The following is a 24382-nucleotide window of genomic DNA, read 5'->3' as shown; positions in this document are numbered from 1 at the left end:
GGCAGGAGGCTGTCATTGACTCTGCTAGTGTCTGATCTGTAAGGCAAACGCCTGAGGCCCATGCACTAGAGCTTTATTAGGATGAAGGTGGCAAAGACGTACAGGCTGGACATGTCCAAGATATCACGGTGCGGCCAAGCAGCTCTAGAGCCTTGTGACGAGGTAACAGGAACGGTGGGAGGCAGAGAGTGTCTTGGTGACAGCACAGGGAGTGGTAGGAGGCCTGGTGGGACAAGCCACAGCACTGGGCAGGACCCCTCCACCCATTCTGTCCTGGACCTGAACTTCCTCCTCTCAACCTGTCCTGTCCCTATTATGGGGAATATTTCATATTACCTGGGGCCTAGGCTGAGATGGGGAACATGTGTTCGATGGCTGTTCAGCTCTTCCTGGAGCTGTGGGAAGAGGGAGTCAGGTGGGGACCAGCCAAGATTGCTACACCTATAGCTCCTGGACCAAATGTTTAAAGTTTGGGGTGAGGCCTACAATGTTAGGGGTGGGGGAGGGCAAAGGAAGTGTTACCAGAGTGTTGCCAGAGCGCCTCTGAGAGCTCCTTCTGTTCCAGAAGTACCCTAGGACTCTGTCTTGAAAAACCTGGGGACAAGTGACAGGAGTAAGGCGGCCAACATCTACCTTCTTAGACACTGGTGGCCTGATTCTTCCCCATGGTGTCTGGGGTTCTGCCCCACCTCACAGAGATAGTCGAGGATCTCAAGGATGGTAAGCAGGCTGGCTCCAATAAACAGTCCCATCTGTCCCCCAATGTCTCCTGTGGAGGCAGAGTGCTGTCAGCTCACGATCACCCACCCTCTACACCTCTGTAGCCCCAGGCACTCAGTACACACCCAGCAGCTCCGACACTTCATAAGCTGCCTTTTGTTCCACTGCCTCATAGTTGAGGGCCTCAAAGAAGATATCCAGAACCAGTACATTCTCCCTGAAGGAAAAGAAACGCGGACGGCTTGCTGGACACCACCTGGTGCCAGCTGGAAGTAGGTGTGGGCACTCGGGCCCCTTTCAAGAACCTTAGGTTGTTCCCATCTCCCAAGTCAGAAAGTTTAAGCAGTTTGCCTAAGTTCCAGAACCCGTTATGTAGAGATGACTCCAGTCTGGGCTGTGTGCAAAAGGGTTCCGGTCCAGTTTCCTGCTAGGAGCCCCTTGACTCGGGTAGTCAAAAGGCTCCAGCCTTTCTACCACGTCCCTTGCTCACGTGATGTAGGTCTCGCTACGGTTGTATTTCCGGGCCAGGTAGCGAGCTGAAGCGCGGCTGGGAATCCGCACCATGGAGAGCTCCTTGGCATAGCGTGTAGTGGCGCACGGGTTGGGACAGACACACGTGTCCTTTCGCAGCATAGCGTCTGCAAGCCGCAAAGCAAGGATCAGGAGCACTTAGCCGGAGGGTTGTGATCAACGTCTGAGAGGATGGGGACAGAGAAGCTGAAGAGATGTGCCTTACCCAGAGCTGGGCTGGCGCATTCCTTGTACTGCTGGGGGCTGCACACTGGGGAGTTTCCTAGAATAAGAAGAGACAGGTCCAGGAGCTTGAGAGCGCCCCCTAGGGTACCCCCATTCCCTACTCCCAACAGAGCCCAGTCCCTTACCAGGCATATGCATCATTCGACATCCGCACTTCCGAGCCACATAGCGGGACTCACAGGCCAGGCGACACCCTATTAAACTATAAGGAGGGTTGGGGCTAGGGGAACCCAGGGGATCAGAGGGCTCTGGATCAAAGTCGGGATCCACAGATGCGGTATTGCAGTCACCCCAGGGTGGTGGCAGGAAACTCAGCTGTTGAAGGGACAAGGTTACAGAGGTTGTGTGGTAATAGAGGTTGTGGAGGTGAGGCCCCCAGAGTCAGGCTGAGGCACTGTGGCTTGGGGTCTGAGGATCTTCTAGGGAGGGTAGGAGTTTGGGGAGGGTGGGAGGCACAGGCAGTTGAACCAACATACTTGCTGCTGCTGGCAGGACACAAAAGTCTGGTGGCCTGGGGCTGCCCCGAAGCCCAGCTGGTCAATAGCAGGGGGCTCCTCCTGGCTGTGGATCTGCACTCGGATCCCCACCTCAAACGGGGTCTCTTCTGCAGGGAGGGGCCTTTAAGGCCCCAGACACTCCATTCCCAGGAGAGACTCTCTTGGCAGTCCCTCTCCTCAGGATTTGGAAGAGCCAGCCCTGCCTCTTCTCACAAAACGACATGCTTTGGGACTTCTCCCTACACACCTGCCTCCTCTCTCTCTCCCTTCCTCCTCTCCCGCTCCTTCCCCTCCCATGGGCTTTGTGATTTCCCAGCCTCAGGCATGCCTCCATCCTTATCCCTCATGCAAAGAAACCTTTTCTCCCACCCTCCTTGAAGGAACTTGAAAGCCCACATCTCAATGTCCTCAGGCATGCCTCCACCCTTATCACGAGCAAATGACCCTGTGCCCCTCACCCATGTCCTTCCAGATGGGCAGATACTCCTCTTGCTGTACATCCAGCATAATCTCCAATCCATTGCCAGCACCACCCTTTGGAGTGGTGAGCAGTTCTGCCCCATGGGCACCAGAGTTGAAGGTGTAGCATTGCCCCATTCGAGTGAAGATCTGGGGGGCGGGGAGAAAGAGACAGTCCCTCTCTCAAACAAGCCCTTGGGAATGGGACCACACCACCCCTTGAGCCCCTTCTCGTTGTTTTGTCCTTTAGGTTTTTGGAGGGAGGGGCAGGGATTGAGTAGCCTGGGCTTTTCTGGTGCTTGCTTGTGATGTAGCTGAGCTGGCCTCAAATTCCCAATTCTCCTAGTTCCAAATACCAAGTGCTGGAATCACAGGAAGAACCCCCATAGCAGTGACACATCCTTCCAGTTGTGGAGGCAGACTTGCAGGTTCAGTAGTTCCAGGGTTGGGAAGTGCCCCCCCCCCATGTGTTGCCTATGGACCTAGGGGAGCCTAGGTGACAAAGTCTAGGAGATCTAGCTGATTTTCCACTGTGTCCTCATTTTCTTGAGATTTTTTTTTTTTTTGAGACAGAATCTCTCTATGTAATCCTAGAATTTGTTATGTTGTGTAGATGAAGCTGGCCTCAAACTCCCAGGGATCCTCCTGCCTCTGTTTTCCAGGTTCTGGGATTAAAAGTGTGCACCACCATGCTTGTTTTATATTTTGGACTTTTTGAGACTGGGTCTCATGCAAAGAAACCATTTCTCCCACCCTCCTTGAAGGAACTTGAAAGCCTACATCTCAATGTCCTTAGCCTCACATGTAGGTATGTGGAGTGGGGAAGCCTCCTGCCTCAGTATAACTTCTCTGCCTCTCGCCAAAGCTCTGACAGCAATATCTTCACAGGGGTAACTGAATGTATTCTTGCCCTCCTTTGCAGTGGCAAAATTCAGAGGAGCAGAGGAACACAAGTGCCCTCCTGGCAAACAGGGACCTCCTGACCCACAATAGTCTCAGGAGCAGGGGCAGCAGTGTCTCTACCAATTAGCCCTTGGCCCTGCAGCTTGCTTGGGTTGGTGTCCTCGCTGAGAGGCATAGCCAGGCGCACAGATGTCTAACTGAGATGGACAGAGATAGCCTCCCAAGGCAGCTTCCTGGGCTAGAGGGAATGTCTTAGATGGAGGGCCTGTGGCCAGCAGGAAGGAAGGGATAGCCAGGTGGGGGCGTTAAAGTTTCCTCGATGACAAGGCTAAAGATTGTAGTCACTAAATAGGGTCTTGGGGCAACTGGCTCACCACTGTGAAGTTCTCAGGCCCACAGGGCTGGCCACGGTATCGGCAATCCAGCAACATGTCCTCAAGGGAGTGGCCGGCTCTGGCGTAGAGTTGTGCCATGTCAAAAGTCGGACTGGGCATGAAGCCTGGTGGTGCAGGGGGCTGGCCAAGGGCACGAAGGTAGGCAGCATGTTCGGCAGGGTCCAGGCCCAGCAGCGCTGTTCCAGCCCAGTGCAAGTCATTGGGTGTGAGGCGTGAGCGGCGCAGTGGATTGATATTACATAGAGTTACAGCTGGGAAGGTAAGCTGGTGGCTCTCGCGCTCATCCAGGGTGGTCTTATGGTGGAACTCCCCATAGTATCGAACCCGCTCAGCCACCTGGTAGAGGAAGGCTGCCAGAGACAGGAGCACAGCTGTGGCCCACAGCCCCCGGCGCAGGGTCAGGCCTCCAGGGCCAAAGATGTGGCCCAGACCATGCATCGTGCAGCTGCTGGCGAACACCCGGATGTCTGAGGCCTGTCGCCGCTGGGCCTCCTCCAGTCCGGAGGGAGGTTTCATGGCTGGAACAGGGAGGCTGCTGTGGACAGGGTTTCTAAGGAGTGCAGAAGCTGTTTCGTAGGACTAGCAGGGTAGTGGTAGGGATTGAGATGGGACTCAAGCAGCTCAGCAAGGAATAGGGAGAAGAGAAAAGGAGAAGGTAGAGAAGGGAGGAGCCAAGACAGGCGAAAGTACTGGCCTGACAGGACTGGATGAGTTGAACTTCGGTCCAGCTCTGCCTTCCCCAGAACAGGTGTTGGCTCCGTAGGGCTGGGTCTCTGCAGTAAAGACCAAGTAGGGCACAGGAGGTAGTGGCAGGCAGGGGCTGCAGAGCAGGACTGAGCTAAAGCTGCTGCAGAGGATTAGGTTTCAGCATGAGGGGGGTTGGGGGGCCAGCAGAGCAGTCTAGGGGGCAGGGAAGGTCCCTGGGGCCCCAGGCTGAGCCATTAGTGCAGCATAGGGGGAGTCACTGTTGTCAGAGACCAGAGGCGCCAGGAGGAAACCACAGCGGTCCATGGTAGGGCTTGAAGGAAACCCAGAGGGACTTTGGGGTTTGGGATGCCTGTGAGGCCTTTTAGGTTCCCAGTCACAGCCCCTGCATGCAGACCTGAGGGTCAGCGGCTGATTCTTAGTCTATCCCCTCTCCTTTTGTCTCTCCTGCCCTTCCATGAACACACCTGACATCATTTGTTCTTTTGCAGAGTAGACTTGGCTTCTGACCAAGTTAGAGAGTGGTGGGAGGTTTGGCATAGGCAGATCTTCTCTTCTTATGCGCCTCGCATCCTAGCAATGCTATATGACAAGGGCCCTCTTCAGGTCCCATATCCAGTGGCCTTCCGTCTTCGGAGTATCCTTCTCTGCCTGGAGACCCAGGCCCCACCCCACCCTCAGGCCCTCCTGTTGGTGACGCTATCCTCCTTAACAATGACCATGGACTCTCTGCTGCCCTAGAGGTATCCAGGGTACTCTGTTACTTTATATCTTCCTCTCTCAATGAACATATTCTAGGGATCATGAGCCCCAGAACCTGGAAAGCACCCTCATTAGTGGTCCTAGCCCATGTGGAGGTGCTGTCTTATAACTATGTCTTCTTTGATAACCACTGGAGTTGCCAGCTTTTCAATACCAGCTTTGCTATTGATGTCATAGAGAAACTCCCTGAAAGAGTTTCTGGGTTGAGGGCACTGCCTTACTAACTTGATAAATGTCATCAGCTCTCCCACTCCCACCCTAATAGCAGGAATGTCATTTTGCATTCCTATTAGTCTTGATTAGGGAATATGCCTGGAGGGGACTCCAGGCCACTGAGTCATCTCCCTGCACTCTGCCCTCCATGGGGCAAAGGCAGCATGTGATCATTCCTGGAAGAGCTACTTCCAGGAATGTAGAAAGGAAGATGAGGAGAGAGCTTTGAGGATGGGATGTGTGTGCTTCCCGTGCTGGAGGAGCCACCCATAAGTTCAGTGCTAGCTGGCTTGGAGGAGTGAGTACAAGGGACTTGGATGAGAGGGGCCTGTAGCTCAAGGACATCCATACAGTGCAAGGCCTGGTTGCTGTCACTGTCATGTTCTGTATTGGGTAAAGTCTCAGCTACCCTATGTATCTAGGAATTGGGCAAAACCTTGTATGCTCAAGAGTAATCAAACAAATCCATTATTTACATAATTTTTTCCTGCTTTTTTATTATTTATTTGTTTATTGGGTATGTATGTCACAGCACATATGGAGGTCAGAGGATAACTTTCAGGAGTTGCTCATCCACACGTCTTACGGGACTGAACATGGGTCCTTAGGTTTGGCAGCAGGTTTTCCACTTGTTGAGCAATAATATCACAGGCCCATGTCTTTGGAAAGCACTGGTTCATCCTGGTGGCTTCTGGCCGTGAGTGGTGGGGATGTAATTCTACCAGCCAATCAGTCCTGCTGTGCTGGCTTCTAGAGCTCCTATGGACTTTGGTCCTCCTAGCAAGCACTTGGGGCTTAGTCTCAGAAATGGCCCTAGATTTAGTGGCACAGACTAGGCAGGTGACATCTTAGGAGGGACAGGTGACTAGAAAGGCTCATGGCACAGATGTGACCACTTTCTGGGGCTATGATACTGTGGGCTTTAGGGATGTGATTCCAACATGTGCCACTTAACTTTTGGAAGAAACTTTTTTTTTTTAAAGATTTATTTATTTATTTATTTATTTATTATATGTAAGTACACTGTAGCTGTCTTCAGACACACCAGAAGAGGGCATCAGATCTCATTACAGATGGTTATGAGCCACCATGTGGTTGCTGGGAATTGAACTCAGGACCTCCAGAAGGACAGTCAGTGCTCTTACCCGCTGAGCCATCTCTCCAGCCCCTGGAAGAAACTTTTAAGAGCAAGTGAAGCCAAGCTGTACTCTACTGAGAGGCTGGGAAAGCCAGGCCAGGGTGACAGGGCTGTGGTCACCAGCCACTGACCATAGGGTTCCTTCCCTGGTGGGCAGTCATCCTGTGGCTGTCAGAGGACAGAGAATCTGTGTGCGCATTGTAGCCTGATGACTGTGTGCATGTGGAGCCAATGGGCTGGATGCTCGGTGAGGGAGACTTTATGCTTCAAGTGGATAAAGTGTAGGGCCAGACAGAGGGACATGTCTATGGAAAGCAGAGGCCTTGCTCTAAGCTGCACTTGTTTGGGGTGGGGGAGGGGTGCCGTGGTTAGGCAAAGGAAGCCACCCCAGAACTCTGCTTCCCAGGCTGTCACATTCCAGGATGATATTAAACCACGGCACTATGGACTAGGGTTCTTGGGTTCCTTGTCCTCACAGCAGCGTATGTGGTCCTATACAGGCCCCCAACAGCAGCTGTTTCTGCCCTCTGCACCTGTCACTCCTGAAAGACAATGTCATCCTTTGCCACATGAAAAGTACAAAATGCTTGTCTGGCCATCCAGGTATAGCCCCCCTCCCCTGATCCAGTCCCTGGTTTGCACAGAATCCTATAACCTGGATGTGGCTGGCCAGGGACAGATTCTCAGTGGGAAGTGATCTACGGTCCCAAGGCTAAATAGGGGCCATCACCCTCTGGGCATAAGTGAAGTGGGTCAGGGCCTCTGCATAAGACAAAGTGCTGACGCTCTGGGAGTACAGGTGCAGTCTATGGGGTCTTTCATGCGCTTTCCCAACAACTGAGAAGCCAGTAGAGGCTCTGGCTTTGGGACCACAGGCTGCCTGCTTCCCCCCTTTCAAGGCGAGGCCACCGTCCCACCACTTCTATGATCCTTATGGTTACTCATAAGAATCTCACATTGTATTTCATATTAATTGTGCTTTCCACCTTTGGGGCAGACTCTCACAAAGGCCAGGCTAGCCTCAACCTCCGTGTAGCCAAGGATGACCTCCTGCTGCTAGCCCCCATCTTGCTGGCACAGCAGCCTCTCCAGTGTCTCGCTTTTGGCTCTGTAGTCTCACCAGGTCTGACTGAGGCAAATGGCACAGCCTGGGAGGCTGGGTGCTTCTTGTACAATGACCATTACCACTTCATTCTGCCAGAAACCAGGATGACTGTGTGGAGGACAGACCAAGAGATGCATTGCAGATGCAAGAGTAAAGCTGATGATGAGTGGTCCTACTTATGGTGAAGCAGAGCCTAGTCTGAGGTCCTGGTTACACTCCAAGCCTGGGTTTTCTTTCTTATTTGCAGTGCTAAGGATTATATCTAGGCCCCTCACATTCGGCAGGCAAGCATTCTGCTACTAAGCTACAGCCTCAGCCTCTTTTAAATTTTTCTTTTTTTATTTAGGTTCCTTTTTTTTTTTTTTTTTTGAGATAGGGTCTCACTATGTAGTTCAGGATGGCCTTGAACTTTTGATCCTCCCACTTCTGTCTCCCAAGTGCTGGGATTCTACCAGGCCTGGGAAGTCCCCTGGAGTGAGGGCCTAAACAACTGAGTGCTGGGCAGAATCAGACCAGCCTGAGAGGGTCAAGCAGAGGTATTCAGGGACTTTGTCTCCCTGTGTACATCTGTGACCACAGAGCTGAGTCAGGATGGTCAGAGAGTCAGACAGGAGGAGAGTTACTTCCCCCCAGCTGCTGGGCCCAGCCCCTTTAAGGGAGCAGTAGTTCTGGCCACACTCTAGCACACTGGTCCTTCAAGGGCTCTGTCCCCAGCAGAGCTCCAGCCTCAGACCCATGCCTTGCAGTGACCTGACCCCAGGGGGCCTCTCAGGCTTTCCACTAGCAGTTTCTAGGGTCTTCAGGCTTCTCTGCAGGTGGGGTTGAGGTGAGTGAGGCATCCAGGGCTTGTCTCCGGATAAGTTCTGCATAGAGCCCGCCTTTTTTAAGGAGTTCTTCGTGGGTCCCAGCCTGGAGACAGAAGGAGGATCATTTCAACAGAGCTAAACTCAGAGTCCCAAAAGGGCTGACCTCCATCAACTCAAGACTCACAGCCACTTAAGTTCATGACTCTTCTAGGGACACTTGACAACTCTGTGCTCACTGTAAAGGGACTACCTTGGGCACAGCTTAACCAGCCAATGCCACCTTCTGTTTGGTTAACATTGCGAGGTCTGATCACTTTTGTCTCTCCTTCGGCAGTGGCTGTGGGATATACACTTGTGTGCTCTGATTCTGCCCGACTGCTCCCACAAGTCTGTGAGACAGCCTCTCTGAGACGTAGCCTCTGGCTGGCCAGCTGTGCCTCAGTCTCTTTACCAATAAAGTACACATCCCCTGGTCCTGGGAGCCTCTAGTTTAACTTTCCCAGAGGGTAGTGGCTTGGGTTTATCCAAGGATAGGAAGACCTTGGTCTGTTGGGGTTTTGTTCCCAGGACATGACCTCAAGCGCCTGGAAGCAGGCCAGGTGCTCAAATAGCATAGCTGTGCCACCCGAGCCACTGCCCATTCCTAGCCCGACTGACCTCACAAACTTGGCCATTGGCCATGACAATGATGGAGTGGGCTGCACGAACAGTGCTGAGCCGGTGGGCAATGACCAATACAGTGCGGCCAGCACTGGCCCGGTCCAGGGCCTCCTGTACCACCCTCTCAGACTCTGCATCGAGCGCACTGGTAGCCTCGTCCAGGATCAGCACTGTGGGCCGCTTGATGAGGGCACGTGCAATGGCTAGGCGTTGCTTCTGGCCACCAGACAAGGTTGTGCCCCGCTCACCTAGACAAAGAGAGGACAGGACAGGGGTCTACAGTGACCCTTAGCACCACACTGGAGGTAGTGGGCAAAGGGTACTACTGGGTACTTAGGAACTTCCATCAAGTTCCTGTCAGGACCCCACCTTCACGGTGCTGTATTTATACTTGTCAGTCTGAATGCTCCAGCATGACAGTGTACCCCAAACACCAATGTGTTGCATGCGTCTCCCTTCCTAGGTGGGTCTCTTGAGATGAGCTCCCACCAGGTGCCTACGGCAACAGCTATCCTCTAGATTCTAGCCTTGGCTGCAGTAAGACCACTTGGCACCCGAGAATGAGCTACACAGGACAAAGATACTAACCATGGGGGCGGGGGGTGTTGAAGCCACGGAGGACAACCTGGGAGGGACTGCCAAGTGATGGCAGGGTCACAGGTCAATAAGGGGAGCAGTCCTGGGAAGCCCCAATAACAAGGGGCACACCAGAATTGAAGGAACAAGGAAGGGCCAAATAGAGATGACAAGGGCCTCCCATCAGAACAGCACAGAGCCCTGAGCATGTGAGATGGGTGCAGCCTGAAAGGTCCAGGGCAGTCAGCAGAGAAGCCCTAAGAGGTGCTGGAACATTCTATGTAGCACAGCCAAACTCCTGGATAGTCATACTCTGTATATACAGCCCCAGAGATGACAGAAGAGCCGTGGGGATGAACATGTAAGACTTAGGTTGTCACAGGCATGAGCTACTGTGCCACTGTATGGTCCAGTACCCTGAAGACAGAAAAGGCCTGCACATGGCACCAGCCTGTTGTGCTGAGGGATGCCACTGAAGAGCAAGAGAACCAGAAGAACATGGAAAGTTCTGAGAGGAGTCCTATTTCCTGTCTTGGGCTGTGGTAGGTTCGAGTGCACAAGTCCTTTGTGCCTGTGGCCTGGGTCTCCCATTTACATTTGCTATTATAATCTCCTCTCAGAGCCCTCTCTACATGGCTCAGGTTCTTCTATCTCCATAAAGGCATCTTTGTTTCCTCAACCATGGTCTGCTCTTTCCTAGCTTGACTGTGTCCTAGCTGTCCCTCTCAAGAGTTATGCTGAGTTGCTCTGTGCTGGTAGAACCATGGCTCCTGAGCCTCACCACTGCCCTGTTGACCCAGCAACTTCCCTTCAAGGGACCCACCAACCACAGTGCTGTAGCCATCAGGGAAGCGGCTGATGAACTCGTGGGCATTGGCTTCTCGTGCAGCCGCATACACCTCTTCATCGGAAGCATCCAGCTTCCCAAATCGGATATTCTCCATGATTGTTGTTGCAAACAGGACTGGCTCCTGCAAGGTTGAGTGGAATGGGGACACAGAGATGGCATCTACAGGTTATGCTCTGAGCTAGCCTCAAAACTTGGGGACTGCCATATGCATCGGGGTGTTATTTTACAGGACCACGATTGCAGGGCAGGTCTGAAGTTCAAAGGCAGATGCTTATCATGTGAGGACAGGGAGGCTCATTAATGGGAAACAGACCACCCCACCCCCCCCACACACAGAGGACACTGACTACCTCACCGAAGGTAATGATGGACAGGCACTATAGTAATAGGGAGGAAGTTGTGTGAGTCGGGCCTCTCCTGCATGTAGCTGTTGGCAGCCTTAGAGCCACTGCTTTAGGACCTTAAGACAGCAGCCCACAGGAGCAGTGTCTGTGCTCTGGGGTACAAGGACAAAGCTGCAGAGGGAGACGGATGGACTGGCTCCAGAGGATGGCTAGGAACCATGAAAGGCCCAGATCTCCTCAGAGGAACCAGGAGATGAGTGGGAAGAGAGGAAAGGGGCCCCGGTGTTGCTGTTGAGACCCTGTCCAGATCTGCCCTTCACCTGGCTGATGAAACCTATGACCTGGCCCCGGAGCCAGGAGGGGTTGAGAGTGCGCAGGTCATGCCCATCCAGCGTCACTGTGCCAGCTGTGGGGTCATAGAAGCGCTCCAGCAGGGAAGCAACTGTGGTCTTGCCTGGAGGGCGGGGTGGGGGAAGGAGTTGTGGAGAGGAGCGTTTTGGAGAATCTCCCAGCAAAGACAGACCCTTGTAGTACTGGAGGATACCCATCCCAGGCAGGAGCAGGAACCACAGAGGGCCCTGCTCCAAGGGGTTGCCAAAAAATATGAACCAGAGGATGAAAGACGGTCAAGTTCCTCTTACCTCCCCCAGACTGGCCCACAAGAGCCACAATCTTGCCAGGGGGCAGCTTCAGGGTGAAGTCCTTGAGCACACTGACACCGGGTCTGCAGGGGTAGCTGGGGGTGGCCAAGAGAGCCCCAGTCAGACCATGTTCCTGGCCCTAAGGCCCCTCACAGGGCCTTGTTCACAGGAAGCATTCAGTTAAATGCCAGCTGATTTCCCCTCATTCTCAGCCCACCCACCAATGCTGACCTGAAGCTGACATTCTGGAAGGTGATGGAACCACGAAGGTCCTTGCTGGGGATGCAGAAGCTCCCGGTCAATGGGATGACGGGGCTCAGGGCCATGTACTCGAAGACTCGGGCTCCTGCACTCAGCCCACGCACCACCTGCAGAAGGAGTCTAGTTTGTGGCTGAGATAAAAACTGGGGCTCCCATGGAAGGGGGCTTCTGCTGCCAGATAGGGCTGCAGTGTGTCCAGACCCTTCATAGTAGGGTGGTCTTGGGGTTCAAAAATCCTGTTCTTTGTTCTTCTGCCCACCCCCAGCCATAAGCAGTATTCACAGCAGCAGCAGCAGCACACACACACACACACCTACCTCACACCTCTCTAGTGATGGATGGGGACTCTAACCCAGACTTGGGACAATCTCACTTACCTGACCAAACAGGACAGAGAGGCTGGCCATAGACCTGCCAGAGCAAAGAGTGAGAAGAGGTATTAACAAGAGCCAGAGAGAAGGGATGGCTATGTCGGGGAGGCGACAGCAGGGTTCACATGTGTAAGTCCCCAAAGATCTTATGGCCACAGGAGCCCTGGGACCCTGTGACACCAGATCACTCAACATCCCTTCCCTCTTCAGTTAAACAGCTGCCTGCTGCCAGGGCCAGGGCCTGGAGAGGCCCAGGAAGCAGCGATTGATAGATAAATGACAGGGACTCAGTGGTATGCCCACTGCTTCCCTGGCCTTCAGTAAGCAGGGTGAAGATGGCCCACCAGAGGGGGAGAGGGAGCCTAACTGGTCCTGGTAGTCTCCACCCACTTGCTTTAACTAAACATCGATAAGGATGGGTTCACAGGGGGAGGGCAGACCTAACACTGGACTATGGGGAAGCCAAGGACTTACTTTCAAATTCAGGTGGAAAAAGTTAAGCCCTTTCAGAAGAAAAAATAGACAGGGGACTAAAAGGGGAAGCCCCGGGGAGCCCCCAAAGCAAATTTCCTCACCAAGATTTTACTGTGGGCTTGCCCTAAAAGTGGGTAAGTGTAGGTGATGCCATGTAGTTATCTGTCTAGACAGTGGGTCACCTCCCTTGTCTTGGCAGGACTGGGGCTGGTCGCCCGCTCAGAGCTAAGGAGGGAGATGAGTCAACAACCTAGTCCCGGTCCCCAGTAGGTAGCCGACCCACTTGGAAATGCCTCTGAGTGCAACAGGTCCTTTTTGAGAAGAGGAGCTAGGGACCAGGTTCACTCTTCCAGTGCTGGGTAAGCACCCCAAAGCCCTCAAGGAAACAGTTATGGTAGGCTTTGGGCGACAGGCACTTGCCAGGAGTAGGAAGGCTGTGGAGGGAGCAGCTAAGTGGGTGAGTTATCTGTGGATGTGACCAGCTCACAGGAAACCAGGAATCCATTAGAGCCTGGCAAAGGGGCCAACCACAACTGAAATCCAAAACACATATGACTCATGGGAGTGCTCTGACCTTGCTCTGAGAGCTGGTACAATGGGGCCAGCCATGGATTATGAAGTAAATTGGCTTGGGCAAATTCTCTATCTGGGGACATCTATTCTCTGTCAAAAGGAACATTTAGCTGGAGCTGTGACGCCCTGCTCATCCCTCCCCTTGGCCCTCAGCCCTCACATATGGGTCCTTGGATACACAGCAGCTTCCTAAGGGAGCCAATTCTTCCAGCTGGCTGGTGATGGTGACCTGGCCAGGGGCCTGAGACAGCGAAGGCTACTCTCTGGGCTGCCCTGCAGTCTAAGCGCAGTACTCTTTAGGGCTGAAGAGTGCAGTGGGCAGGTAAGAACATGAAGGTGGAGGGGCGTGTGCCCAGGGAGTAGAGCCAAACTCTTTGTCTGAGTCCTTAGGACTAGAAGGTCATCAGGGGCTAGAGCCCACGCTGACCAAGGAATTAGGTCAGCACAAAGAATGCCAGGTAGCAGAAGGGACAAGGCAACCTCCACCTCTTTCGCAATCAGAGCACCTAGAGAGCAAAGGCAGGGAGGGACGGCTGCTGGGCTAGAGGGCAGATAAGGCTTCTGAGAGCAGAGGCTCTGAGGGTCTTTGATGTGGAGCAGAAATGGAAGCAAAGCGGTGCTCATTTAGCTGGGAGCCAGTGAGCTCTGCTCCGTAGTCCTTGGGCTAGGGGCGGACAAGACCGTCCTGCCGTCTCCAGGTTGGCTTTCTGTCACATTAGACAAGAGCAACCAGACACTAGGTATTTCTCTAAGAACTGTGGAGGGACAGCAATGGCAAGATACAAGATAGGACTCTGGGTAGGGACAGGGCACCACTATGATGAGGGATGCCACCTCTGTAGGGAAGGACCAATTTGAGAAGGGGGAGAGCATTTCTGATGTGGTTGGTGCTAATATGTCTTTGCTCTTTATTTATTATAGCATACTCACTCTTTAGTTGGTTTTTATAACATATATTTACTTTTTTAAAAAAAAAATATTTGCTATGTGTAGGAAAGCGAGGTAGAAACAATAGTAGGAAGTGCTTGGGTTTCACAGGGAAAGAGAAGGGATTTAACTGGGGGTGGGGGGCAGCCCACTGAGGCTGCCTTATGGCCAAGGTGAGCGGTGAGCTCCAGGTGCTGCACAGGGTGGACAGGGCGCAGGGAAATGCAAGTTACACTAGGAGCACCTGTGTAACGTCGCATCCTAAGAAAGGTCTGAGGCCAGGGCAGCCCTTAAAAAGTCTGTGTCTTAGTCTAAGGAAAGTATGCATAGGGTAGTCAGTGCTGATACATGCCACACGATATGCTGGCTGACGCCAGCCAGGCACCAAGGGAAGGACAATGTGTGACTCAGAGTCACAGGGGGCAGGAAGTGGAAGGGGATGCAAAGCTGGGGAGGAATGGGGAGCTAATGTAGGAAGACAAGGTTCTGGTGATGGGTGTTGGTGGTGGCTGAAAACACTGGGCTGTGGATTACACTACCAAAGTGTGCACTTAAGAATGGCCAGTGCAATAAAATTTCCACTCTCTATTTCACCACAATTATTATTATTATTTTTTTTGAAAGCTTCTCAGGGTCACTTGAGAGCTGCCTGAAAGCTTACTGCATCCCTGAATGGAGGCCCAGTGCAGGAGGTCCCTTGGGAGACCGGGGTTAGCGCTAGGCAGCAGCCCCTCCTCAAGTGCACTGACAGCCCTGTTCTACTAAGCAGGGTTCTGGAAGTGGGTAGAGGAGCTCTCCTGAGAGATCACAGTGGTCCCCACTCACCTCTGTACTGTCTGGGAAGCCACCAGGAAGGACATGAGGTCTCCCCCTTTCAGCTGCTGTCCAGCCACAAGGGAGCCCCCAATGAACAGGGTGCCCAAGACCATACCTATATGGAAAGGGGCCAGGCAGTGAGGCAGGGAGTGGCAAGGGATGAAGACTGAGTCCTGAGTCTTACCCCTGCACTGCCACCAGCTGACTCTCAGCCCTCAACTCCACACTTGCAAAACAAGATGGGTAGGCCAGGTATAGTGATAGAGGCCTGTAACAATTACTTAGGAGGCTAAGGCAGGTGAAACACACGTTCAAGGCAGCCTGGGATACAGAAAAAGTCTGAAGTCAGTCTAGATAACTTAGTGAGGCTCCATCTAAAAATAAAAGTTCTGGGACAATGGCTCACCAGTTAAGAGCACATACTGCTCATGCTGAGGACCTGAGTTCAGTTCCCAGCAGCACATCTGGCAGTTCACAACTGCCTATAATTCCCACTCTGAGGCCTCTGTAGGTACCCACATTCACATCCACATACCCATACCCAGACACAGACACACATGTACACACAAATGAAAACATAAAGGGCTGGAGAAACAGAATGGTTTCCTAACATTGAAGTGTACAGCACACTCCTTAAGGGTGCCCTGCAGCATTCTCCACAAGCTAAGGGATAAGGTCACTTAACAGCCCAATGGAGTCAGAAGCTGGGGCATCTCACAGCTGCAGGTACTCAGGGTTAGAAACACCTGGGCAAGTGAACCAGTAAAGGCTGTGTTGCCTGTCTTTGCTCCCACTGAGCCCATGCCCACGTCCCCTCCCAGTCAGAGCCTTGTTCACTCACAGTTGAAAGCGATGTTAGAGAGCCCTTGGAACAAGGCTATGCCCCTGCCCAGCTCCTCTGCTTTACAGCAGCATGACTCCAGTTCTGCTTGATAGCGTCTGCGAAGAGAGGCGGGCTAGGCACTCAGGAAACAGCTGGGCTGAGAGCCAGGGCAGGGGAGGGTGTGAGATGGGCACACTTCATGCTCTGCTTTCCCAGGACTTACTCCTCCTCCCTCTTCTCCATCGCGAAGGCCCGCACAGTCCGAACATTGCCGAGGGCCTCGTCTGCTACACCTGTCGCCCTGGCAATCTGCATGGGCACAGGGAAATAGGAAGTAGTTGTAGGTAGGAAGAGGTAGAAGGAAGGGCAAGGAGAATGGGCCAGCGATGCTAGGAAGAATCAAGGGGGACAAGTCAAGAACTCCAGTACCTGCTCCTGACACTGGCGAGACAGCTTTCGGAGGCCTGAGCCCAGCAGGGTGCCCACTCCCATGAGGGCAGGTGTGACGACAGCCAGTATCAGTGTAAGGCGCGGGGACAGCATAGACAGGGACACCAGGCTACCGATCACCTGGGTGCAGCTGCGCAGTCCCTGAGTAGTGAGAGGAGGGCAGGATGTTGGAACATTGGCACCAAATGGTGAGTGTTCTGCTGAGGGTAGGCTGGCCACAGCCCTGCACTTATGAGGCCTAGGCCAGTGGCATGAGCCCTGGAGGTCAAGGGGCAGTCACTGGTTACCAAATGAACCCCTTTCTTGGTCAGCCAGGATCTGACTATCAGTTTCAAAAGGGATGGGCGAGAATGTCCATAGATCATCCTCCCCCCTACTTTTTTTTTTTTTTTTTTTTTTTTGGTTTTTCAAGACAGGGTTTCTCTGTATAGCCCTGGCTGTCCTGGAACTCACTCTGTAGACCAGGCTGGCCTTGAACTCAGAAATCCACCAGCCTCTGCCTCCCTAGTGCTGGGATTAAAGACATGTGCCACCACTGCCCGGCAGGCTATCCCTTTTTATTTAGACAAACCCATTGTTTCTGTTTTGGACATGCTGGCCTGCACGGGAATACACTGACTACCATGGGCCAGTGTCCTGCCAGACCTGGGACCAGGTGATGGAGGGGCGCACAGGATGGGCTGTCAGCATGTAGCAGAGTCACGAATAAGTTTGATGCCAGCTGGGGATGGGCACAAAGGGGTCATGCTGGTTAGGTGAGCTTGCTTTTTCCAGGGCCACTCATAATTGTCTCACAATGGCTTTCTGGGGAGGCAGAGTTTCAGAGCATGGATCAGCAGCCTGTCCTGACCTTGACCCTGTCCCAGCGCCTCCATCCATGTTCTCTCTCTCTCACACCTTCCTCAGATAGCCTACACTAAGAGCTGGGCAGGGGCATTCATTGTTTCAAGGCAATGTTAGGATGTCAGGGCTGGGGTAGGCAATTCTGGCCCGCTGAGTTTGCACAGACCCACTGACCTGGGAGATGACAAGCTTGAAGGATGACTTGAATTCTTGCACATCGGTAGTCAAGCGACTCACTAGCTGCCCTGTCTTTTTGGCATCAAAGAAAGCAATGTCTTGCCTGGCAGGAAGACATGATGGTAGCAGGTGAAGGAAGAGGAGATGGCACTTCAGGATTTGTCCCACCTAGATCTCCTGGTTTACCCTGGTCCCACCCACTATAGCTGCTAGTACCGGAGCAGGGAGCTGAAAAGGGCTTTCCGCATGTCCATGGCCATGCGCTCACCAATGTGAGACAGCAGCACCAGGTATCCAAAGGTCAGCAATCCCTATAAGAGAGGCCTTGCATTTAGGAACACCCCAAGAAGGCTGCTGTGAGGCCCAGGCCCTGCTACCCGGCTATACCTGAACACTGTACAGTAGGAGCAGCTGCATGCTGAGCTTACGGGACTCGGACACGAAACTCCCCACGTGGTCCCTCGTGTACTTGGCGACAATCTCCACCAGCTGGCCCAGGAGGAGAGGGATCTGAACATTCAGTAGTGCCGCACCTAAGGCCAGCTGGAACAGGGACAGAGGGAACAGAAACCTGGAGAGGAGGCCATATTCACCCCCTCCCTGGCTCTGGCTTTTCCTCTCCCCTTGCTTAGCCTTGCCTTGTCCACACTGTGGCTACCCATGTGGTCACAGAAGTGCCTCTTTGAGAGTTGAAGGCCAGACCTCCAGCCCCTGAGTCCTCATATCCCACAGACTCAGCCCCTTGTACAAGTTATCCTGATGCCCCAGAGCCATCCTTGTCACTGCCTTCCGAAAGGCGGGAAGGCTACCTCTGTGCAGCTCAAGTTTGGAGTTGCCTGGGCCCTTCCTGGCCTGAGCATGGAGGAGCAGGGAGCCTCACCACAATGGCCGCCCCCAGGGCCAGCAGATGGGGATGGAGGAAATGCCAAAAGAGCTTCCAGTTAAAGCCCAGCTCTGGGGCGCGTGTGGGCCGGGCAGGAGGGGACCCTCTGGTCTCACACAGTGCTATAAGGCAGAGGCGGGGATGCTGCCACAGGACTGCAGGGACCACCAAGGTCCCCCCAACCCAACGCCAGGCAGAGGGGCTCCGATGGGAAGCTGGTGGGGCTCGAGGGAGGTGAGCCCAGAGCTGTGACCGGAGCTGGGCTACAGCCCGCAGGAGGCATGAGCTGAGCTGGTCATCTGAGGACCTGCAGGTAGAAAAAGGCATTGACAGCTGTGGGCCTGGCTGTCCTTCTAACGACTAACACTCCCCCGCCCCCACCCTCCCCCTCTCCGTGGGCTCTGGCTGAGTTTTCTGGAACAGCATTTTATCTGCAGCCTCTCCCATGGATGCTTTTATTTTCTTTTCTTTTGAGATAAAAATCTTCCAATACCCATCAGCCTGACCTTCAACTTTTGCTCTCAAGCCATCCTCCTGGCTTGGCCTCCTGAGTAGCTATGACTACAGGTATGTGCTACCTCACCCAGAACGAATACCTTAGCACATTCTTAAGCAGTGCTTATCTGTAAGACACCTGCTCACATGTGGAGCAGCTGTGGAATGTTTTGCTATCAGAGTACAATCCTAAGACTCTTTCCCTCTAGCACTGTTGTCCAGCCCGCATCAGCCAGTCAGGCCCCTGTGTAGCCTCCAGCTACCCAGTGATGCAGGTTTCCAGCTTGCCAGACAGGACACCTGGAGCGGCAGATGGCGCAGGCCTCCTTTACAGGGACAGACCAAGAAGGCTTTCTAGAGGAAGGCTTAGAGAGAATCCTGGGTGTGAGCTTCTTCCCTGTGCCTACCCCTGCATATGTTCAAGGTCATCAATGTGGACGACGTGACCTAGCAATAGAGAGTGAATGGCCCACAGTTCTTGACCCTGAGAGATGCTCTTATTCTCACTTGGTAAGGAGAAGAAGTGAGTGAGAGATGGTATAATTTGTTCCCAGGAATGAGGTGGGCAAGAGGGCTGTATGTTCTTCTCTCATTGCTGACAGATGAAACAGAAAGAAAAACACAAAGGACTAATTTTTGTCATCCTTCAGGTCCCATATGTATAAAATGGAAACGTGGGTTCAGCTGCTTATAACACCTCTAAACTTACTATGAATACGGAGCTGACCAAATCAAACAAATCAGGGGCACGCTGGCTGGGGTGAGGGTGGGGTGGGGAAGCACAGAGCTCAGAGAGTATATGCTGCTGGGCTTGACCACAGCATCAGAAAGGCACTGGTGAATGGATGCTGGCCAAGTTCACACCAGGGATTGTGGGGAGGTGGGGCAGAACAAGCCCTGGAGACTGCCTGCAGTGAGAGAAGACCTTCACCATTAATGTGGCTTTGACAGGGTGTGTGGGCAGCAGAGGAAACAGGTGCCTTGGAAGGACTATCAGTCCAGTCTCCCCAAAGCTCCTGGACATGAGAAGGCCACCTTTTTATGAGGGTTTTTTAGGGATATCTACAGTTTTTAGGATAAGGTGTAATAAAGTCAGATTTGCATTTCAGAGGTCATAATAGGGAAGAGCCAGAGGGGAAGGACAGGACAGAGGAGAGGAGACCTGTTTGGAGCAGAAGTTATCTGGCCAAAAGACAAATGCTCAAAAATAGGTGGACAATGAGGAAAGAGGGCCGGAGAGATGGCTCAGCGGTTAAGAACACTGCCTACTCTTCCCAAGATCCTAAGTTCAAATCCCAGCAACCACATGGGCTCACAACCATCTGTAATGAGATCTGATGCCCTCTTCTGGAGTGTCTGAAGACAGCTACAGTGTACTTACATATAATAAATAAATAAATCTTTAAAAAAAAAAAGAAAGAAAGAAAGAAAAGAAAGACTATGTAAGCCAGTGTGGCAATACATTCCTGAAATCCCAGCACATGGGAGTCTGAGACTGTAAGATTTCAAGTTCAAAGCCAGCCTGTGCTACAAAATGAGACCTCACTTCAAAATAAAATAGGGGCTAGAGAGATGGCTGAATAGTCAACGGCATGTACTGCTCTTATAGAGGACCTGAGGTTGATTCCAGCATGTTTGTCAGGAAGTTCATAACTGCCTGTGACTACAGCTCTAGGGGATCCAACCCCTCTGGTGTCCTCTGACACCTGCACTCATGTACCCACACATATACACTTCATTAACCGATGCCTAGTTTTTCTGTCCCCCGCCCCCAACTATGCCTTATGTCTATCTAGCCTCAGTGTTAGATAAAACTCACTCTCTTTTCTTCCTGTACTACTGTCCTATTTTCCAGCAGACTTATTGAGGGGGCAGGAGCATATTTTATACTCCAGACAAGAACTTAGGAAACTCCGGGATATGAGATATCTATTGAGCAGATGTTTGTTAAGCTGTGTATGCTCTTGTTAGATATGCAGTAAGGCTGACCACTGCAATTTTTGCGAACATACAGATTTTCTGTCACTGAAATGATACACTGCATTTAGTACAACCCAGTACCATGTGTGTGTGAATGCCAAAGTTGAAAGGCTTCACAAAATATGTCCCTTAATTCTGAAACAGATATTCTTATAGTTTCTGCTATATTCCTTTCAAAGTGACTCTGATCTGCTAAATTTGTTTCACGAACTGAAATGAACACATTCATTTATCTGGTCTTACCTTGTGTCTCTTTATGGTTCAAATATTATCAACAACCTCACTCTTTCTAAAGACTGTTTTTAAACCATTAATAATTTATCATGGCTACTTTCTAGCTCCTCTCAGCTCCTCCAAACTAAGAAGCTATGGAGATTGCCAACAACTGGTGGAAAACTTCCCAGCACCAGTTCTGGTTCCGCTGTTTTCCCTCCTCCCTCCATCAAGCAGATGGGCTTGCCTCACAGTTACCCACCCTTGGCAGCCTTCCCCTGGACCTGTCAGGGGAACAGTTGCTTCTGGTAGAATATTTACAATTAAATTCTAGGTTCTGGGTAGAGGGCACTGCGATAGTCCCAGCACTCAGGAGGCAGAGGCAGGCGGTTTTCCGTGAATTCAAGGTCAGACTGCTCTCCATAGAGAGCTCCAGGCCAGCCAGAGCTACATAGTGAAACTTTGTCTTCGAAAAACTAAAAACAGGGTTGGGGAGATGGCTCAGCGGTTAAGAGCGTCGACTGCTCTTCCAGAGGTCCTGAGTTCAATTCCCAGCAACCACATGGTAGCTCACAACTATCTGTAATAAGACCTGATGCCCTTTTCTGGTATGTCTGAAGACAGCTAATAATAATAATAATAATAACAATAATAATTGATAATAATAATAGCATTATACCACTAAGCCATGTCCCCAGCTCTCCTTTTACTCTTTATTTTTAAAATTTATTATAGTTTAGTTGTGTGTGTGAGTGCACACACATGCTTAAGCACTCCAGAGTGAGTGGAGATCAAAAGATAGCTTGCAAGAGTTGGTTCTCTTCTTCCACATGTGGGTTGCAGGGAATGACAAACTCAGGGGACCACGTTGGTGACACATCTTTACTCACTGAGTCATATGAATGGCCCTTTTAGTCTTTATTTTGACCCAGGATCTTACAAAGTTTTCCATGCAGGCCTTGAACTTAGAATGTATAGTATACATTCTGCTGTATATTGGATTTAGCCTCAGTCTCCTAAGTAAATGGGTACTAGGCCCCATTCATATTGCCTTGATTTCTGATGATACATCTAGCTCTAAGAATCAATTCCCTATTTGTTTTATTCACTCAGAACTCAGTATGTAGTCCATGATGGCTTCAAATTCCCAGTAACTTTCCGGCTTCAACGTGGATGCTGCTGATATTTCACTATATAGTTGGGCTGACCTGGAGCTTTCTATAGACCAGGCTGGCCTTGAATTCACAGTAGATCCTAGCTAGGAACTACTTTAGCTTTTTTTTTTTTTTAAATGTACGTATGTGTTTATTTATTTAGTGGGTTTGGGAGAGTGGAAGTATGAGGATAATTTGCTGAAACTGCATCTCTCCTACCATGAGTTCTCAAGTAGAATCCAGGTCTTCAGGGTTGGTGGCAAGTGCCTTTACCTACTAAACCATCTCGCCAGCTCAGGTATCGCTTTTGATCATTTAAAATTATTTCGGCTAATCCTGAAGCACCATCAAAAGTAAATGTCTATGGACACCAATTACAGATCTCCAGGTGGATGTGAGCTGCGAATGGCGCCCCTTAGTGGGCAGTGGTGACTGGGTGTGGCCAGCGCCCTGGAGTCGGCTGAGTTCTGACCGCAAGTGGATGCAGACCTGCGGAGCCTCCTGCTGGCACCCACACAGCATCATGAATAATTGAAGCCAATTCCCTGGACAGTGACATTCCACACCCTCCGAGCTAGCCTACAGCTCCCAGCAAGCGCCGCGTGAGCCCAGAACTACACCTCCCGGCGGGCCCTGCGCGCTGCCGACCGATCAATGGCCCACACTCCAAGTTGCTCTTGTCCTTTTACCTGGCGGCTGAGAACGTCTGGAAGCGCAGAGATTGTAGCGACCATCCTGGAACTTGGCCACCCCGGATTCCGACCCGAAATAAGTGCATCAACATGTTGAGGCAACAAGACAGGGGCAGCCAGCAACGGCAATCTCGCACTTATTCTACCGAGAGTTCCATGTTCACTATGGCCCCATCCCGACAACCCGTTCTCATCTCAGCGGTGATTGGAGAAAAGACACGTCAGTCTTATCGCAAGCTGTGATTCGATAAGATGTTGACTGTAGGCGGGACTGAGCAGAAGCAGCTCTAGCTACTATTTGCTCAGTGGCCGGATGAAGGTCAGAGGTTGTGCGACGTTCATTCTCACGTTCGAGGGCGTTCTGGCGCTTCTGACCTGGACCCATTTCCAGACAATCTCTGTTTTCCCTCGCATCTTCAGGGAATGTAGATGGTGGTTGTGTGAGAATGAATGAGTGAAAACAGACCTGGGAGTTAAGAAACTACACACGCACGCGCGCGCACACACACTCACACACATCTACCTCAACCCAACCCAACCCAAAACATACATGCACGTGATATGCCACCACTTGAATCTCTAACTCCTGGAGACTTTCTTTTTCTTTTTTTTAAGATTTATTTATTTTATGTATATGAGTACACTGTAGCTGTACAAATGGTTGTGAGACTTCATGTGGTTGTTGGGAATTGAATTTTTTAAGGACCTCTGCTCACTCTCGTCAGCCCCGCCAGCCCACAGATTTATTATTATATACAAGTACACTGTAGCTGTCTTCAGACGCTCCAGAAGAGGGCATCAGATCTCATTACGGGTGGTTGTGAGCCACCGTGTGGTTGCTGGGATTTGAACTCAGGACCTTCGGAAGAGCAGTCAGTGCTCTTACCCGCTGAACCATCTCACCAGCCTGAGACTAAAATTTTTCAATGTATTGAAAAACTCCCTATGTGGTCCTGCTACTGACAGTTATTGTGAATTACTAGTATGTAGGTCATGAAATTTATCAAAGTGCAACCCAAGATCTAACCTTTAGGTTCCTTTCTCATTTGGGTCCGAATCATTGGCCTAAGGTTCCAGCTCAAAAGCGAATAGCTCTTGCAGCAGTTGGGCTAAGCTTATTCTTGCTATAATTACCTCCCAAAGTCCACTCAGAACCTACTACATAGTTCTGACTAGCCTGAGACTCTTTATAGCCCAGGCTTGCCTTGAACTCACCATCCTTCCTTCCCAGTGCTGGGATTAAAGGCTTGAGTCACTATGCTTTCTGTGTAATTATTTTTTTAACTGCCTCCTTCACTGGGCTGTGGCTTTTTGGTGGGAGTGGCTCTGACTCATACCTGTTCCCCTCCACGCATCTGTCAGGGAAAGGCAAGCTATTGTCCACTGTCCACCAGGGGGCGCTGTTTCTGGCTCGCAGCTTCTCTCTGGTAATCCATCTGGACATTTGAACATTGTTATTAGTATTACTAGTATCATTGTCATTTATTGGCGGTGCTTCCGGGATTCAATTTTTCTTGAGCTGAGGGCCGCAAAGGGATGGTCTGGATATGAGAATGTAGAGTGAAACAAGACAAAGCAATGAGCCAGAATTTGGGGCTGAGGAGATCAGGATGTGTGTAGAGGTAGTCTTTTTTTTTTTTTTTTCCCCGTAGAGGTAGTCTTAAACAAGTATATACTATGAAGAATGGTGTGTAAGTAATGTCAGAGGGAGGTATCAGTT

The 24382-nt window shown here is 51.5% G+C and overlaps 2 protein-coding genes across 3 annotated transcripts; both read right to left on the bottom strand.

The window, feature by feature from the left end:
* Window positions 1-56: 56 nt before the first annotated feature.
* On the bottom strand, window positions 57-5274 carry Asic3 (acid sensing ion channel subunit 3). 2 transcript variants are annotated; one of them, XM_031380159.1, is made up of 12 exons: window positions 4903-5274; window positions 3710-4577; window positions 2432-2582; window positions 1953-2080; window positions 1602-1791; window positions 1457-1513; window positions 1211-1358; window positions 846-937; window positions 690-769; window positions 523-594; window positions 337-395; window positions 57-223 (listed from the first exon to the last, which is right to left on the bottom strand). In XM_031380159.1, the coding sequence occupies exons 2-12, from the start codon at window positions 4244-4246 to the stop codon at window positions 145-147; spliced, it is 1593 nt and encodes a 530-aa protein (XP_031236019.1). In that variant the 5' UTR covers window positions 4247-4577; window positions 4903-5274; the 3' UTR covers window positions 57-144. The 2 variants fall into 2 exon arrangements, with proteins under 2 accessions (XP_031236019.1, XP_031236020.1); XM_031380160.1 differs by having other exon boundaries at window positions 3710-4503.
* A 607-nt stretch (window positions 5275-5881) lies between these two features.
* Abcb8 (ATP binding cassette subfamily B member 8) lies at window positions 5882-22847 on the bottom strand. The gene is made up of 16 exons (XM_031380146.1): window positions 22660-22847; window positions 18126-18435; window positions 17633-17788; window positions 17462-17556; window positions 17243-17348; window positions 16205-16366; window positions 15999-16084; window positions 15794-15891; window positions 14962-15067; window positions 12169-12202; window positions 11762-11898; window positions 11531-11625; window positions 11210-11343; window positions 10519-10666; window positions 9117-9367; window positions 5882-8562 (listed from the first exon to the last, which is right to left on the bottom strand). The coding sequence occupies exons 1-16, from the start codon at window positions 22752-22754 to the stop codon at window positions 8434-8436; spliced, it is 2142 nt and encodes a 713-aa protein (XP_031236006.1). The 5' UTR covers window positions 22755-22847; the 3' UTR covers window positions 5882-8433.
* Between the last annotated feature and the right edge of the window lie 1535 nt (window positions 22848-24382).

The sequence above is a fragment of the Mastomys coucha genome, unplaced genomic scaffold (genome assembly GCF_008632895.1).
Source record: "Mastomys coucha isolate ucsf_1 unplaced genomic scaffold, UCSF_Mcou_1 pScaffold19, whole genome shotgun sequence".
NCBI lineage: Eukaryota > Metazoa > Chordata > Mammalia > Rodentia > Muridae > Mastomys > Mastomys coucha.
Note: the sequence above shows the minus strand (reverse complement) of the source record. Positions and strands in the feature narration are given on the sequence as shown.